The sequence below is a fragment of the Scomber japonicus genome, chromosome 9 (genome assembly GCF_027409825.1).
Source record: "Scomber japonicus isolate fScoJap1 chromosome 9, fScoJap1.pri, whole genome shotgun sequence".
In the NCBI taxonomy this organism is placed as follows: Eukaryota; Metazoa; Chordata; class Actinopteri; order Scombriformes; family Scombridae; genus Scomber; species Scomber japonicus.
In genome coordinates, this window is record NC_070586.1 from 40,099,429 (window position 1) to 40,117,624 (window position 18,196).

General features: G+C 42.7%; 1 protein-coding gene across 1 annotated transcript in view; it reads right to left on the reverse strand.

Annotated features, from left to right (window-relative positions):
• The window catches only part of LOC128365010 (whirlin-like), a 125,741-nt gene that overhangs the window by 58,000 nt on the left and 49,545 nt on the right, over positions 1-18,196 (reverse strand). The window contains exon 2 of the mRNA XM_053325624.1: positions 4,188-4,364. Coding sequence (XP_053181599.1) covers positions 4,188-4,364 — 177 coding nt within the window. The remainder of the gene's footprint in view (positions 1-4,187; positions 4,365-18,196) is intronic.

Consider the following 18,196-nt stretch of genomic DNA (forward strand, 5'->3'; position numbering starts at 1 on the left):
AGAAATCTGTGGGCACAGATTCCATGTGGGCCTGATGAGTGACACATGTATGGATGGATATGGGTTAGGGTAGTATTGTTCATTACTCTCTAGAAGAATAAATGCACAGCAAGCAGCTCAGAACAAGCCCATTTTCACCCAGTGATCTTGCGTTTCTACAACTATGATATCATTTGAATGTGCTAATAATACATTGAGGCAAAAATTCTACGCATTGTATAGTCAGTTACTTGTGGAGATTCTGCACTCCATGCAGACTAACATTTCTCTCAGGTGAAGCACTGGTAGCAGAGCCACTCTGGAGGGTTGTCTGCCACCATCAAATTGTCAGAGTTGTGCAGCACAAAGTGCACTGACTTTAATGGGAAGAAGAAGAAGCGAAATTGGTTGTGATTGAAGTCAGGGCTATCACATCTCATCCTGCAACACTGTTTTACAACTGCTTCACAGGAGCAGAGTTCTGGCCTCAGAGTTACCAAGACCATGTCCCCCATACACTCACACAGTGCACATTTGACCACTGATATGTACTACTGATTACTATTCACTGAATGCTTTTAGGAACATAAAATGAATAGACACTAATACATTGTACAGTATAAGCGCTATCTTTTCTTATAAAAGATGAACTTGTTTCTCTCAGTTCACATGCATCCATGTGTGACGCACTCCATAGTGACCCTAAAATCCAACACTTCTCTCCTCTTGTTCAAGACATTTTATTTCCACAAACTTATATGTTTCAGGGTTCTTACCGCAGCTTGGACTGACAGACAGATCAAATCCGGTCATTTGTCTTTTTCCATACGTTCAAACAAAACAAAAAACAAAAACAACACTAGCAGCGGTCTAAAACTGTATGGCTGTGTGCCTGCAAATTGAGAGCCACACCAGCCCCAATAGCCAACACCAATATATCCCAGGTGCTGCAGTCACTTGCCCATAAAGAGGAGGCGGAGGTGAGAAATGGCATCAATTATCAACTCAACTTAACATCTCAATAAATCAGATAAATAATAATAGTAAACCAGTAGAAAACATTAAATATTAATCAAAACATAAATCAAGCATTTGGCTCCAACACATTGTGAAATTTGGATCTGCATTGGTGTTGGTTCAGAAAACGCTTATTTTGAAGTGTCTACTGCATAACTTAAGGTCACAATAAAAACTAAATTAGCTGAGAAACATTGAATAAGCAGTCACAGACTCAACCACTATGTATTCAGTCATTCTTAATTTGATTGCTGACCACAGAATTAACTTAAAGTTATATTGATCGTGATTTATTTTTTTGCACAAGCAAGACATATCACTTCTTAAACAGAATTAAAGAATAGCTTTCTTTTGGGATCAGGTTTCTGTTTTGTCCAATATTAACTCAGCTTTTAACTCCTACTGTTTGGTGCTGAGCAGGCAGTACTGTAATTGATCAGCTATTCTGTTTACTTGTACCTTTTTGAGTATTTTTCAAAGTTACCTTACCCTAATTCCCTTGAAAAATGACTGAGATTGTATAGACATTAGTGGTCAAGCAAATTACACAGTTCAGTTATATGTAATGTAATTTCTATAAGGAATGACAAATATGTTGAAAAGTTATATGTTAGTATCCTTGCTCACGCCAATAAAAAAATTATAACACACAAAAGACTTGTTCCAATAGACAGTATACCTGGCACCTTCACTGACAAAGATGTATAGGTATATCCATATACATTTTATACATTATTAATATTGATGTATAAACCACAAATATTTATGTGCATCCAAGTAAGCAGCCAACAATCATGCCTTCCTGCTGTAGTATTAAAAGCATCTCAGGCCTCTCTCCAGAAACTCCACCTCTCTCTCTCTCTCCTCACCCCTTTAATTAACTCATACAGGTCATTCAGACTCATTTAGATATAAGCAAATATAAGCAGTTTTCTAAAGTCCTTTGCCATAACATTTTATAGAGTAGAGTGTAAATCAACCCCAGAGGAGCTTTTGAAAAGATCACACATCGACCAAGCCACATGCAAATCTGCAGAGCTGCATTCAGAGACCTCTGCATTGGTTGCATGGAGATGCTGATGCAGGAGGTTTAGTCAGAGTTAGCCCCTGTTGGACATTGATCCATGAGAAGATTGGAGTCAAGAATAGTGTCTCCAATTGTGTATATATTTACAATGCAATCCAAACTAAAATGAAATCAATCTCTGTTGAACTGATTCATGGGTTCATGGGTGACTGAGTAATCCCGAGCATTATTTATATAAACTAACTTTAAGGTTCAAAAGTTCCTGAGTTTCCAAACTTCTGAAACCAAATTCAGTACTTCTTCCATCACCCTGCAGAAACAGTAGGAGTTAAAAGGAGGACCCTCAGTTAAACTTTAGAAACAAAGCTTTAAAAAGTTGCTTATAAAAACAATCATATCCATAAAAACTCTGACAAGAACAAGATTTAGGGGGCTTCGTGACAATTTGTCATGTAGTTTTGGACTGGAACTCTTTAAAATGAATGTCTGTCTGGACATTTTGTAGAGAAGCTAGAGAGCAAAAACTGGTGAAAAAGTCTGTCCTCTTTGTGGTGTTTCTTGGTACCGTCTGCACAGAAGCTCCTTGATGTGTCTCTGCTGTATCCTGACGGCCTTGTCAGCTTGTGATGATGTCTATCATGACTTTGTAATTAGTGAAATGAAGCCTGCAAGCGAGTTCAGGCGGTCATCTCGAGTCGGCGTCTGCACTAACATGGCACTATACTCAAACAACATAAAGGATAATCAACTCGCCTATTAATCATGCTGCTCATTCTGTCTGTATTTCAAAGCCCCCCCCTCCCTCCCCCCTCTCCCTGCACCTGTATGCACCTGTTAAGGCTAACAGGTGCATACCTGTTAGCCTTAATTAGAATTATTATTGTCACTCCCCACACTGAGAGAGACTATGTCTCTCGGCTGGCCTGGGAACGCCTCGGGGTCCCCCGGGAAGAGCTGGACGAAGTGGCTGGGGAGAGGGAAGTCTGGGCTTCCCTGCTTAGGCTGCTGCCCCCGCGACCCGACTCCGGATAAGCGGAAGAAGATGGATGGATGGACTCCCCACACTCATCTTTGCTGAGCCTAATGCATCCTTGAGGGGAATGATAACATCAGAGCCTAACCAGCAAATATCAGTGCTGTACATGTTATACACTGATATAATAAATTGGCTGACTGCAACCCTGTCACCTATAAATGACATTGTAAATAGTATTATAAATAACTTTTTTTTAGTAACATAACTTGGAAACACTTTTCTGCCAAAAATGTTAATAATGAGCACATTTCCATTCACTGACATATTTTGGTTAGTTAGTTTATCTACAATATGCACTGTTAGGGACATATCTGGAAATGAACAGTTTTGTAGACTGCATTGTTTTTTCTTACAGGATGCTGACTAATGATTATTTGCAATGATCATTAAGGATATCATTATTGTATGTTTAATATTTTACCCAATTTTTACTCATAAAAGCTCAACTGTGAATTCTGTTGAGTTTCAAAGCGCCAACAATAGACAAGTATTGACAAGTGAACAGGGTTATTTACTGCTATTACATATATAAATATGAGACTGAATAGAAAGCTTGTTTTACATATACATTGTGTTGTATGGCTTAATAAAATGGCTTAATTTTGACTAAAAATGTCATTTATTTCTAACAAATATAACAGTGTGTACTGCTCAATGGTGTTCTGTCCAATGAGAAAACAAGGCAAGAAGAAAGGGTGTATTTTTGTATTTTTCCTATGATTCAATGTTCTCTTGGTCACTGTTACAGGCCTGTGGTGGAAGACTTTGTTGTAAAATGAGTGTGTCTTCTGAAATGTCACAATGCCAAAGGTTATGATGACCGTCTCAGAGAGCCATACTCCAATCCTGAACTGTCTGTTGTAAGACATGATGACTTTGAACCAGAGGACAACTACAACCCCCTCACCATCATCCTGGATAATAAATTGTTTGGAGCCTGACATATGCAGTCTGAAAAAGCTCCAACTGTCTCTTTGCTTTCAGAGAAGCTACTCTCTTTTAAAGACTGCACTACACTTTGTTCGACAGATGTTTTATTTAGTCTGAATTGGACACTTCATCACATCTGCTACAATTGCTTCATTTTCTGGACTTTTTCCTCTCCCACCACACCCACACTGATCTCACCGTCCTCTCCTCCATGCCGTGCCCTTGCCTCTGGTTGGCATCCTGGTTGTCAGGTGGCGGGGAGACGCTCCGGCCCTGAGGGTCCACCCAGCTGTACACGTGGTTGGTGATGTATCCTCCAGGGATCCGGCCCATAGAGCACACGGACATGGCCAGCTTCTTGCATCCCTTCAGCACCTGCATCAGGAGAGGAGAGTAAAGATGTGAGCGCTGTGAAAAGGCTGCTTCATACAGCAAAGCTCATGACCTCAAACAGTCGTACTTTCACTGTCATTAGTCCCGAATAAACCAAACTAAACCCATTAATACAGTCTTTAAAAAGGCATGAAATGTGGCCTCGTATGCAAGAGTCTAAATAATACCTCTCTGTGCTGCTTCTTTATTTATTTTCTGTTGGTCTTTGGATCTGTGGATGTGCAGAGAACATTTGCCAGACAGATTTGTGTAATACATCTCTCTCCTTTGAAAACATTCTTAGCCTCTTCTTAACTACACTCTAGCAAATTTAGATCGTATAATGAGTGTTCTTTCAGCTGTTTGTTTTGTGTATATGCATGAATGGGTCATGTTTACACTATAAATGGTTCGAACCTGGAGAATTGGGGATTTAATATCTCAATGGAGTGAAGATTCCTAAAACACCCACCAAGGTTTGCACATGAAAAAGTCAAATAGAAGAAGTGAAAGTAAATCGGAATTTCTTGTAAGGCAAATAGTATTACTACTAGGACATTTTAGTAGATTGTATTACAGATTGTATGAAGCTCTAGTCTAAATTCATGGCACAGCATCTAAAGGCTCTTCTGTTCTGGCCTCAACTGTTTGATGCAGACTTAAGATGTTATTAAATATTTCCAGTGTGTACATAAATGGAATTTTGATACCTTTCATGTAATCCTACCATCCAGACAAGAACACTGATATTGTATGATTGCAAAATGTTGCATTTCTAATCAAAATAAACTACGACCATAAGGTTGGGAAACCCTGGTGGCCCCAATAATTAAGGTGCATACATTACTGCAATATTAAAGGCTGGAATCCCATATGAGAATTTTGTTGCGTGTTATATTACCCAGCCACCATGTGGGCTAATAAGGGTTGCATTTGGGCTGCAAATATGGATCCAAAGTGGAGTTTTTTTCACAGTTTCAATGGTGGCCCCACCTCTTCAAGTGGGTTCTGACTGGGTTTCAGGTGGGACCCAACTGGGTGAGACCCATGTAGGCCCCATATGTTTGCCCATATGGGGTCTAAGTGGGATCAGAATGGACCTTAAATGGGGCCCATTTGTCAGTCCATGTGGGGTTCACATGTGAGGTCCATATTACTGAAATAATATGGGGCCCATACAATTTGCCCTGTTTATGCCCATGCCATTCCTTATGGGGGCTTACACAATCGGCTCATGTGGGCTTCACATGTGCGGCCCATGATACTGAAACCATGTGGGACCTGTAATATTTGCCCAGTTCAATCCCATGCTCACTCAGTACCTACGTAGCCCACATTAAAACCACATGGGGCCCACATGGACCTGCTGACTGGGCCTTCTATTCATACACTGTTGACTGTTGTCAAATACAGGTAAAATTCTCCCAAAAAAAGTAAGTCAAGTTACGTTTGGAAAAAATTCCATGAGCAACAAACCATGAGCTTTGGTCTCCTGCATGAAGATGCACTACACACCATTCGCCACCTAGATTTCCACACCCTTCCTTTCCACCTCATTGCATAAAGGCAAGGCAAGGCAGTTTTATTTATATAGCGCATTTCATACACAATGGCAACTCAATGTGCTTTACATAAAACAGAAAAACATGTAATTTGAGAAACTTAAAACATACAATTAACCCCCCACCCCACCCCACCCCCCATAATAAAAACAAAGTACAGAAAAATAGAAAGACATAAATAAAATGATTGCAGCATAAAATAATAAATTAGCTTTAAAATCATTAAAAGGACAAAGAGTGCAAATGAAAGATTAAAATGTAAAGTGCTTTAAAAGCTCAATCATAAGCACAGGAGAAGAGAAATGTTTTTAACCTGGATTTAAAAGTGTTCACTGTTGGGGCTGATTTCAGTTCTGCTGGTAGTTTGTTCCAGTTGTGTGCAGCATAACAGCTAAAAGCTGCTTCACCATGTTTAGTTTGAACTCTGGGCTCAACTATCTGACCTGAGTCAGTAGATCTCAGAGCTCTGGGCTCAACTATCTGACCTGAGTCAGTAGATCTCAGAGCTCTACTGGGTTTATATTCTACTAACATGTCATTTATGTATTCTGGACCTAAACCAGTCAGTGATTTGTAGACCAGTAGCAGAACTTTAAAATCTATTCTATAGCTGACTGGGAGCCAGTGTAAAGACTGTAGAACTGGAGTAATGTGCTCTGATCTCTTTGTTCTGGTCAAAACTCGAGCTGCGGCGTTCTGAATGAGCTGCAGCTGTTTAATCGAAGCTTATAAGCGCAGTTTCAGGAGCGGGAACACACACCAATTACACCCCTTCCGGCTCCTATATAAACAGACCTAACAGCTTCCCCCTCGTTCACTCTCGCTTTCGCGTTTCACGTGCAGGCAGTCTCAGTCAAGCTTTCACGGTCATCCCAGAAACAGATCGTACTTCCCGCATCGCATCAACAAAACTTGAACAAATGCTACGATTACTACTCCAAGAGTGAACTCACCACGGATCACGAACTGCAGATCAACCCGTCCGACTTGACTGAAGATTCGTGGGAAACCGGTTCTCCTCTCGTCACACAGCAGCAGACCGCAGCCGAGCGCCCCGCGGGGCACATGCCGGCCCCGCAGGCACATACCGGCCTTGCAGTCTCTTCAACCCACACTGATGTGACACTCCCGGTAGATCTCCGGCTTCCTCTCCTCCACTAGCAAGGGCAAAAACCAGGGAAGCAACGCACAAAGCCGCTGGAGCAGCAGCTTCAACTCTCCCCTCCTCAACCGCTTCAACGGTCCAGATAACTCTCCACCACACCGGACTCGCACTCTCCGTCCGGCCGCCTTTACATCCACATTCCTGCATAGGATGCATTCCCTATCAACCTCAGCCATATTAAACTAAAGCTTCATTGTTTACTCAGCATCAACAACAGCAACCGGCGCTCCCGCCTTCCGGGTTTTCGTCTAAGCCAATCACCGCCTGGTTCGGCACGCGTGACGTCACAGAGCCCCGTAGCCCCACGGCCACAGCGCCCCCCGGCAGGGGCCAGGTAGTATTGCGCTACTCATTCTACTCAGACTTGTCAGTATTATCGTTTTGGTGTCATAAAAGAAAAAGAAGGAAAATAAATAAATAAATAAAAGTGGCTCCCGAGCAGCAGTCCACAAACCAGTGGGTCTTCTATACAGTCTATGGCATTATACCAACGGCATCAGTCTTGCATCATACGTTATCCATCTCCACTACTTTGTAGTAAAGATTCATAATTAATTTAAAGTTACTTCCACATTGTCTTTTCCATATACCAGCTGGAAGATTCTCACGCAGCTACTCTAACGTCACTTTGTCATTGCACACCGTTACACGTGCTTGAACATTACAAACACCAGGTTGCACGTTGCCAGCATTTTGAGTCAATCGTCATTTTAGGCATCATCTGCCATTAAACGCATCGTATTGCACGTTACTAACACAGTTATCACAATACTAACCAAAATCACTCTGTATTGTCCACGTTAAAAGCTGGATCGCAAGCTACTAACACAATTTATCACAAATACAACTAACCTGAAATTGCTTCTATATTGTCTGAGTCATAAACCCCCTGCCGTCTCCTCACTCCAACCACAGCGCCGCTCCTAGACAGGGACATCAGGCACCGGGATGCCTGCGACCCATGCGGTTTCTTACTCAAGCCACAGCATTTCGTTTAGACAGGGACATCAGGCACCGGGATGCCTGCGACCCATGCGTTTTCTTACTCCAGCCACAGCATTTCGTTTAGACAGGGACATCAGGCACCGGGATGCCTGCGACCTATGCGGTTTTCTTTACTCCAGCCACAGCTTTTCGTTTAGACAGGGACATCAGGCACCGGGATGCCTGCGACCCATGCGGTTTTCTTTACTCCAGCCACAGTGTTCTGTTTAGATGTAACATCAGTCACAGTGATACCAGCAACCACGCCATTTCCTCAATACGACCGCAGCGCTTCGTTTAGACAGGAACATCAGGCACCGGGATGCCTGCGACCATGCTGTTTTCTAAATCCAACAGCAGCACTTCGCTTAGTCGTCTACATCAGGCACCAGGATGCCTGCGACCTATGCGGTTTTCTTTACTCCAGCCACTGCATTTCGTTTAGACAGGGACATCAGGCACCGGGATGCCTGCGACCCATGCGGTTTTCTTTACTCCAGCCACAGTGTTCTGCTTAGACGGAACATCAGACACAGTGATACCAGCAACCATGCCATTTCCTCACTACGACCGCAGCACTTTATTTAGACAGGGACATCAGGCACCGGGATGCCTGCGACCCATGCGGTTTTCTTTACTCCAGCCACGCATTTCATTTAGACAGCATTTCGTTTAGACAGGGACATCAGGCACCGGGATGCCTGCGACCCATGTGGTTTTCTAACTCCAACCAGTGTTCCGCTTAGACGGGAACATCAGGCACAGTGATACCAGCAACCATGGCGTTTCCTCACTACGACCCCAGCGCTTCGCTTAGACAGGGACATCAGGCACCGGGATGTCTGCGACCATGCTGTTTTCTAAATCCAACAGCAGCACTTCACTTAGTCGTGTACTTCAGGCATAGAGATGCCTGCGACCGATGCTGTTTCCTTAAATCCAACAGCAGCACAGCACTTGTTTAGACAGGGACATCAGGCACCGGGATGCCTGCAACCCATGCTGTTTATTTGTCCAACCACAGCACTTCGTTCCAACGGGAACATCGGGCACCGGGATGCCTACAACCCTTGCCGTCCCTTCATTCCAATCACAGCACTCGGCTTAGGCCAGAACATCAGCACCAGGATGCCAATGACCCTGCACCACTTCAATTCGGCCAGGATGTTTGATGTCAGTGACCCTGCCGTTTACTCAACCCAACCTTGGCTCGCCTAGTTCGACAGCAGGCAGCTTTTATCGTGGACATCCTGCTCTAGTTGCCACAGAAGCCTGCTCTAGTCAAGGCTCCTGGCACCGAGAGCTGCCAGCACTCTGCTTCAACCGGAACATCTGCCCCCGGGCTTCCAGCGCCCCACTGTCTCATCATCAAGGTACCAGGATAACCCATAATTGACTACGCTGATCCCTGCAGCTCATTTCTCCCAGGCAGTGACACCGGGATGTCATTGCCCCCAAGTGCTACTCCCGCAACTTCATCAGACAGAACGATGCATCGTTCTCCGCCAAATGGCCAGCTGAGACCACCCCCTTTCACACGTTTAACGTAAACTACCTGTCGTTCTCTCTCATCACTTCTACCATTTCATTATCAATGCTCCTGTCACACGTTCAAAGTAAAATATATATGTCGTCCTATTTCACCACCATAACTATTTCATTATCGACGCTCTTAGAGCCACCTGCGGTCTATCGTATCATCCTGTCGCTTCTGTCTTCCTTGTCACGGAACCAATCCTGTCTCGCAGAGCTTCGCTTGTGGTTCCATCTCCTCTCTAGCTGGAATGGTATCTCCTTCTTTTATGATGATCAGCTGACTAGCTCCCTTGACATCCAGCTACACTGATGCCGCTCCTTCTGCTGATTTTGGGGGTTTCTACAACGGTAGATGGTTAGCATCAGAATGGCCCCCAGAACTCATGGACAATTGCCAGGGCGCTTCCTCCGCCTCTTCGAAATCTACCCCCGTAGTAGCCACCACTGTTCTATGGGGACACGAATAGTCTAGTTAATCCATTCTTATACACTATGATAATCTCAGTCGTTGAAATCATTAACCAAGGTCGCTCCAACTCCTTTTCAATCACGCCATTCATGCGTCGCTCACGTGGCACTCCATCACTAACCAATATCCTCCGCGCCGCCTACGTCCCAGGCCACCATAATACCATCGCTGACTCTCTCTCTCATTTTATGTTCCAGAAGTTCAGAAACTGGCTCTGCACGCCAAACCGCTGCCGACTTCAGTTCCTCCATATTCTGCACTGACTTCAATCTGTAAATCCATCTTTAATACTTCTGATCTTCGAATTCCAAACTACAATATTAACAGCTTATCTTCTACACTCTCCTCCAACTGGACAGCTTGGAATAAGTTCCAACACTTTCATGACCGACACAACATCATCTCCCCCTCGTTCTATCTCACCACTGTCATCTGCTACATCACCTATGCTCATTCTGCCATGAACATAAAACACCTACTATCAAATCCTACCTCAGCGGTACTAGTTTTTCTCCAAACTAATCACAGGTAATCCCAGCCCAGCCATAAACCATCCCCAAGTAAGTCACTTCTCGCTGGTCTCGTCAGCCAAGAACCAGCCAAACGGCTTTCTCTTACCGCCGATCTGCTGTCCACTTGCTTACACACCATTTGTTGAGGATACCAAACTCCTCACATCGCCCTGACCCTCAAAGCGATGTTCATATTCCATATTCCATATAGCATCTTCAGTTTCCTTGGATGCTCAGAATTCACTGTGTCACCATCACACTTCGACCCGTGCCGTTTTGCTCGTATCTCGGACTCTCACTATTAACGCTCATTAACGTATCACCGCTATATCTGCTTATACTCAACGATCTAAGATCCGCACGAGCACGTCTCAAATAATTGGAGGTTTTTGGGGGTTCGTCACTGCCCGGGCGCAGCGGCGGATCCTTCGTCCGACCTCCCCACACCGCATCAAGAATCACCGTATCAAGAATCGTTCCTCATCAAGAATACACAATTCATTCAAATTCTGTCAATAAATCTGTTAAAACGTATCTCGTTGGTGATGTGTTCCTTGCTCGTGAATCGAAGCTTATAAGCGCAGTTTCAGGAGCGGGAACACACACCAATTACACCCCTTCCGGCTCCTATATAAACAGACCTAACAGCTTCCCCCTCGTTCACTCTCGCTTTCGCGTTTCCCTCCCCCCCGCCCTCTCTTTTGTTCTTCTCTCCTCTCTTATAGGTTCCTGGGGGTTCGTCACTGCCCGGGCGCAGCGGCGCATCCTTCGTCCGACCTCCCCACACCGCATCAAGAATCACCGTATCAAGAATCGTTCCGCATCAAGAATACACAATTCATTCAAATTCTGTCAATAAATCTGTTAAAAACGTATCTCGTTGGTGATGTGTTCCTTACGCTTTTTTGTGGGAGTCCAGTCAGAAGACCGTTACAGTAGTCGAGTCTACTTGAGATGAAAGCATGAATCAACTTCTCCTGGTCTGTTTGAGACATAAAACCCTTCACTCTGGATATGTTCTTAAGCTGATAGAAGGCTGTTTTGGTGACTGATTTGATATGACTGCTGAAAGTCAAATCTGAGTCTATCAGCACGCCAAGGTTTCGTACTTGGTCCCTAGTTTTTAGAGAGAGTGACTCGAGATGTTTACTGACAGCAATCCTCTTCTCTTTATTGCCAAAAACAATGACCTCAGTTTTGTCCTGATTTAATTGAAGGAAATTTTGGTTCATCCAATCAGTGACTTGCTCTAAACAGTGACACAATGACTGTATTGGACTGTAGTCATCTGGGGACAGTGCCAGGTATATCTGTGTGTCATCTGCATAACTGTGATAGTCTACATTAGAGTTCTGCAGAATTTGACCCAAGGGCAGCATATATAGACTAAACAGAAGGGGTCCAAGAACTGACCCCTGAGGAACTCCACATGTCATAGCCACTCAATCAGATTCATAACTTCCAATGGTCACAAAATAACTCCGCTCTTCCAAGTAGGACCTGAACCAGTCTAGGACTGTTCCGCTGAGTCCTGCCCAAGTTTCCAACCTGTTCAACAGTATACTGTGATCCACAGTGTCAAACGCAGCACTGAGATCCAACAGGACCAGAACTGACACCTTGCCTGAGTCAGTGTTCAACCGTATGTCATTTAACACTCTAATAAGAGCTGTTTCTGTACTGTGGTGAGGTCGGAAGCCTGATTGAAATTTGTCAAAAAGGCCACTGGAGTTCAAGAAATTGCTGAGTTGATTAAAAACCACTTTCTCAACGATCTTGGCTATAAAAGGAAGATTTGAGATAGGTCTGTAGTTGGTTAACATGGAAGCATCCAGCGTTCTCTTTTTTAAGAGTGGCTTAATGGCAGCTACTTTTAGGAGTTTAGGAAACACACCTGATTTAAGTGAGCTATTTATTACTTGTCACAAATCTGTTTGGACAGAGTTCACAATAGTTTTAAAGAAATCTGATGGCATTGTGTCAAGACAGCATGTTGATGGTTTTAGATGCTGCACTGTTTCCTCTATAGTTTTTTGGTCAACTGTTTTAAATTCTGACATTGCAGTTGAGTTATTCCTGGGAGGTCTGAGGGATTGTGTCATTTTATTGTTTTGTTGATTTGTGTTGATATTTAACCTTATGGACTGTATTTTTTCACTGAAAAAGCAAATTCATTGCATTTTTCTGTGGAAAGGAGTTCTGGAGCTATCTGTTGAGGGGGGTTCGTAAGCTTATCAACCGTAGCAAACAGAGTACGAGTGTTGTTGATGTTCTTATTAATTATTTCAGAAAAGTGTTGCTGTCTAGCTTTGAGCAACTCATATTTAAAATTACAAAGACTTTGTTTGTAGAGGTCAAGGTGAATTTGAAGTTTAGTTTTTCTACACTTACGCTCTCCTTTCCTGCATTCTGTTTTTAAAGCCTTTATCATCATAGTGTTCCTCCATGGTGTTTTCTTTCTGCTCAAGGTTGTCTTAGTTTTAATAGGTGCAACAGCATCCATGACATTTGAGATTTTCCAGTTAAATTTATCCAGGAGTTCATCAACTGACTCTGCACTCACAGTTGGTGACATAGCTATAGCCTCCATAAATTTTGCACTGGTATTCTCATTTATGTACCTTCTCCTAACAGACACAGAGGTTAACTGAACATTTGGAATGGACACACTTCCTCCTCTAGTGACACTATACATGGCAACTCTATCAGCAGACAAGAACATTGATATAGGATGACTCTAGATAACTTCCAATGCTACGATTATAAGATTCTCCCTTTATACAACATCTGTGTGTGACAACAGACAACAGTCTGGTTGAGATTAAGGAAATATCCTGATTATAGCTAATTATCTATGGGTATGGTTAAGTTTAGGTAACTGAATCCCTTAGGTATTAGGTAAAGAGACATTCACACACAACATCTATCACTCCAATCTTTCCACCTCACTACATAAAGGCCACTCTACTTGCTTCATGGGCACTGAACATTGGCTGTAAATCATTAGCTGCACAATCGTCCAATATGAACAAAAGCAGGCTGGTCCAGCCAAGGACATAAACATTATGTGCACCCACAGTCATCCACAAAGGCAGTCCACCAGCCCTTTTTCCAGGGGGTTGACTATTATTTGGTCTTATCTGATCTAGAGGTATGACACCAAACAGTGACTCTGAGTTGCAATACCCGTCTGTTGCATAGATACATTATGTCTAGTGTTGAATCACTGCACACTTTCATCATTTCATCTCGAGTTATTTCTTTCAGCTCTGCTATTTTAACAGCCGAAGCTCCCTTGCCTTGTGCGTCTGCTGTCACATCATTTAAATGTCGTGGGGAAGAATTAGTGGAGGCTTTGAGGCCACAGCGCACTGACTATCTGGGTGACTCACACAGGCGCTGGCGGAGACACGTCAATGACACCAGGATACAGAGTCAGAGGGTCAGACCCAGGCCTTTTAGGGAGGAGATTCCTTTCCACTGTTTATTTTGTTCAACTATGAGTAAAAATAGACTTGGATTAATGTTTCCCATGATATAATATGACTAAATATAAAAAAACAAATGTTAATGTGAGGATGGACATATATTCATTATTGTTTTAATGCAGTTTTAATCCTTACATACTGTTCATATTCTACAGCTCTTCATAAAAAGTGTTTCTAATGCTAACCCTAACCCTAACCCAACCCTATACCAAATGTTGAACCACAGATGTGTTTAGAAAGCATCAATAGTGGATCTGACTGATCAATAAATGTGTGATTAAACCTTGATTCATGTTTCAAAGAGCAGATGATTGAAGGATGAATTTTTGTATTATTTTTAGTTGGTGTGATGTTCATCTGACATTTCCGCCTGTCTACATCCACATGAACAGTTTTTGAGATATGAAAAGTGATCATTTTTTGGCTTTTTTTTCTCACCCTGGTTCTTTGGCACTGTGTTCGTTTCTGTTCTATCTGTCTTTCTCTTTATTTCATTCCTGTTTTTGGAGGGTATAACGTGCACTGAGTGATCATGTTAGAGCACAGTGTCTCTCTGAAGGACACTTTAACAAGAAACATGGCTGGACAGGCTGCTGTAGGAGGGGTCAGAGATTAGATGGCGCTGTGACATGATGGTCCCTGTAGTCATTAGGGCAATGTGCCACCCTGTTTTTAGCTTTTCTTCCTTATTCTCTGCAACTGTCTGCCTTTTGGGGTTTCATTGTCCCAGAAAACCAAGCAAATAATCTCACTCAACTCATGCAGGCCAGACAGATTTAAAAGAAGGTGTCTGGTATCTGCAGCTGTCATTTACTCTTTTATATGATTTATGAAGTCTGTCTTATCACTGTTTTTTTCTGTCTCTTTCTTTTTTTTCTCTCTCAGCCATACAAAAAACAGATCAAGATCCAATCCTTGTCAGAATGTCTCAGTCTCCCTGCCCTGATTTCATTTTGATACTAAAACCCAGGACGAGACTTAACATACACCACATTAGATGTCTCAAACACATTTTGCCAGCAACTATAGAGAAGCCAAGTGAAAGTGAAAGTTGTGGGTTGTGTTCCAGATGTAAGAAAAGCTAATAAATATTATACTGACAACTGCAATATAATAAATGACTGAAAATAGAGGGCTACAACTTAACCACACTCAATGGTATGTTGGGTTGTTCACTCCTTTGTCTAGACAGGGATGGCAAACGATTTAACCCTTACATTGTGTTTATTTCAACTTTTATTCTAAAATTTTCCAAAAGTGGCCCAAAATGCACAAAAATAAAAACATTTTAAAATGTTATACTTTTGTATAGGTGATACCATTTTTTGTCCATTGAGGCTGTTCTGGGTCAAATTATCTCCGTATCTATTGCCATGTGTGTAAGAGTTGTAGTTATGAGGATTTCTTTTTTATGATGAAGCAGTGAAGACTGATGGCTCTAATGGTTCTACAATAAACCCCACACTTCCATAAAGTTCTGCTCATTTTACCTTTACATTAAATACATTCAAACTAAAATACATTACTTTCACGCATTCTTTCTCGCAGGCTTATCTATTACCTAGTTTGTAATCTCCAAGGGTGTGATCTTAATTGAGTGCCAGTCACCTGTCACTCTCAGCAACCAACAGCAAAACGCCACACTTCAGCCTTAGCCTATCATCTCGTAGCAGTCTGTTTAAATATGCCCCTCTCTCTCTCTGCTTCAGTCCTGTCATACAGATGTTTGTGGGCCCACCACTTCCTCATCTCCGCCATTCTCTACAGGATCTGCAGTCTATTTCCAATTTGCCATCTTCTCTTTATACTCATCAGCAATCACCACCACCAGTGTCCGGACTTCATGGGGGATTAAAAAACATGGCAGGGTTGAAAAACAGTGTTATTGTTGTATATAGCACATTGTGAGTTAAACAGCAGTTGGGCAGACTGAGGCCTGTTTAGTGGCTGGCAAACTGCAACATGATACTGAGGTTGTCGATAAAGGCAAACAGGACTGGAAGGGCTACGTTTATCAGACAGAAGAGATTACAGAGATTATAAAATGTTGGAAAGATGACAGAAGAAGAGCGCATGGTTCAATATCATGAATAATGCAGGCACGGGCAGCATGACAGTTATTCACGTGTTGCCACATTTGAACTATTCTTACATTTTTGATGATTTTCAAATCAAACAGTTTCAATTCCTGTACAATATTTGTTAATAATATGGAGGATTAACTGTCATTTTTTACATCTACAGTCATAGGGAAAAGCATTGCTCCTAAATTTGTCACTTCTCTATTTGGTGTGCTGCCCTCCCCACTGACTCTATCATCTGCTAGAAGGTGAATTTGACATGCATTTAAAACTTTGCTAGATGATTGATATTGTTAAAATGGAAATCTACTGCTCCAAGTACCTCTGCAAACTGGATTATGGATGTTTTGTGTTTTCTTAAATTAGAATCCATAAAAAATTATCTTGGTGAACCCTTTTAACTGAAATTGTATAATGATAATAATAATAATTATAATAATAATATGGAGGAAAGGCTCATTTCACTGAAACACACCAAAGCATTAAGTTAACGTCCTTATGAAACGGCAGCTTGTCCAAATGTGACAGAACTTCAACTTTTTTTAATTCAAAAAAACAAATACAGATGAAGTCACTTCAAAGTTCCTCTGTTTCCTTGATGGCTCCTTGACCGGTCCTTGGCTGGCCGATAATGGGCGCAGGGGGATAATGTGATCACCCAGCGATGACGTGGTCAATGAGGCCCCGACTGGAAACGCCCCTAAGCTGCCTGAGTGAAAACCAGCTGCAATGCCTCATTTGTCCACGGGGAGGAGCAGTGTGTTCAGACCCACTGCTCATAGAAAAGACTAGGCTGTCCAATGATTAAAAAAATTAACTGGATTTATCACATTACAACCCTGTGATTAAACCTGATTAAAATACTAGGCTAAATATTATATACACTAATATTATTTGTATTTATATGTTCATATGTACATAAACCTCTAGTATCAAACTGCTTTGCTCTGTACATCCAACCATCCACCACAACCATCCACCCTACAATTGTTGTGCAGTATGCAAACATCATACCTCCTGCATGGGAAGAAATGCTGGCAATGAGTGCAATCTTGGCAATGTTATGTTACCTCTGTAATATATTTGGCAAGCAGATTGTATTTGGCAAGCAAATTGAGCTAACCTTTCAAATAGAGGACTTAACCTCAATCTTGGAGCCTGCTCAAACGTCCTTAAGTAAAATCGGTCCCAACTGGAGTTTCTGTTCTGTACCTGACCATAAGCTTAACCTGCAAAGATTAAGAGGACACATTTCCCCTCCAGAGATCTGCCTGTCTAACACAACTTGTCTAATTACTAAGGCAGAGTATTTTTCTGTTTGAAACCCCCCACCCTCCACTTTTTCCTCCTTCCACCCATTGATTTGGTGATATGAGGTGTATGGATGACCGTTCCTGCAGTGTGTGTCTCAGCACTGAGACTGCCATGTGTCATTCTGGTGGAGCTGTGCTCATAAATCATTGTCTACTGAGCTTCTGTATCACCGACAAAAGTATAGCAGATGTATCCAAGGTGTATCCGTGTGTGTGCTAAGTGGATGGGTCGAGATGCTCCGACACACACACACACACACACACACACACACACACACACACACACACATGCACACACACACACCGGTCAGGCTTTAACCTTCATGTTGTCCTCCCGGGTCAAATTGACCCCGTCTGTTTTGACTGTTCCTTCTTTCCTTCCTTCCGTCTGTCCTTCCTCCCTTCCTCTTTTCCTTTCTCCCTCCCTCCCTCCTTCCTTCCTTCCTTCCTTTTTTTCTCTGTCTTTCCTTCCTCTGTCCTTCCTTTCTTCCTTTCCTCCCTCCCTCATTTTCTCTTTCTTTCTTTCCTCCCTCCCTCCTTCCTCCATTCCTTCTTTCCACTATCCTTCTTTCCTTCCTTCCTCCCTTCCTCTTTTCCTTTCTCCCTCCCTCCCTCCTTCATTCTTTCCTCCCCCCTCCTTCCTTCTTTCCTCCCTCCTTCCTTTCTTCCTTCCTTCCTTCTTTCCTCCATCCTTCATTCTTCCTGCCTTCTTCCTTGACTCAAGG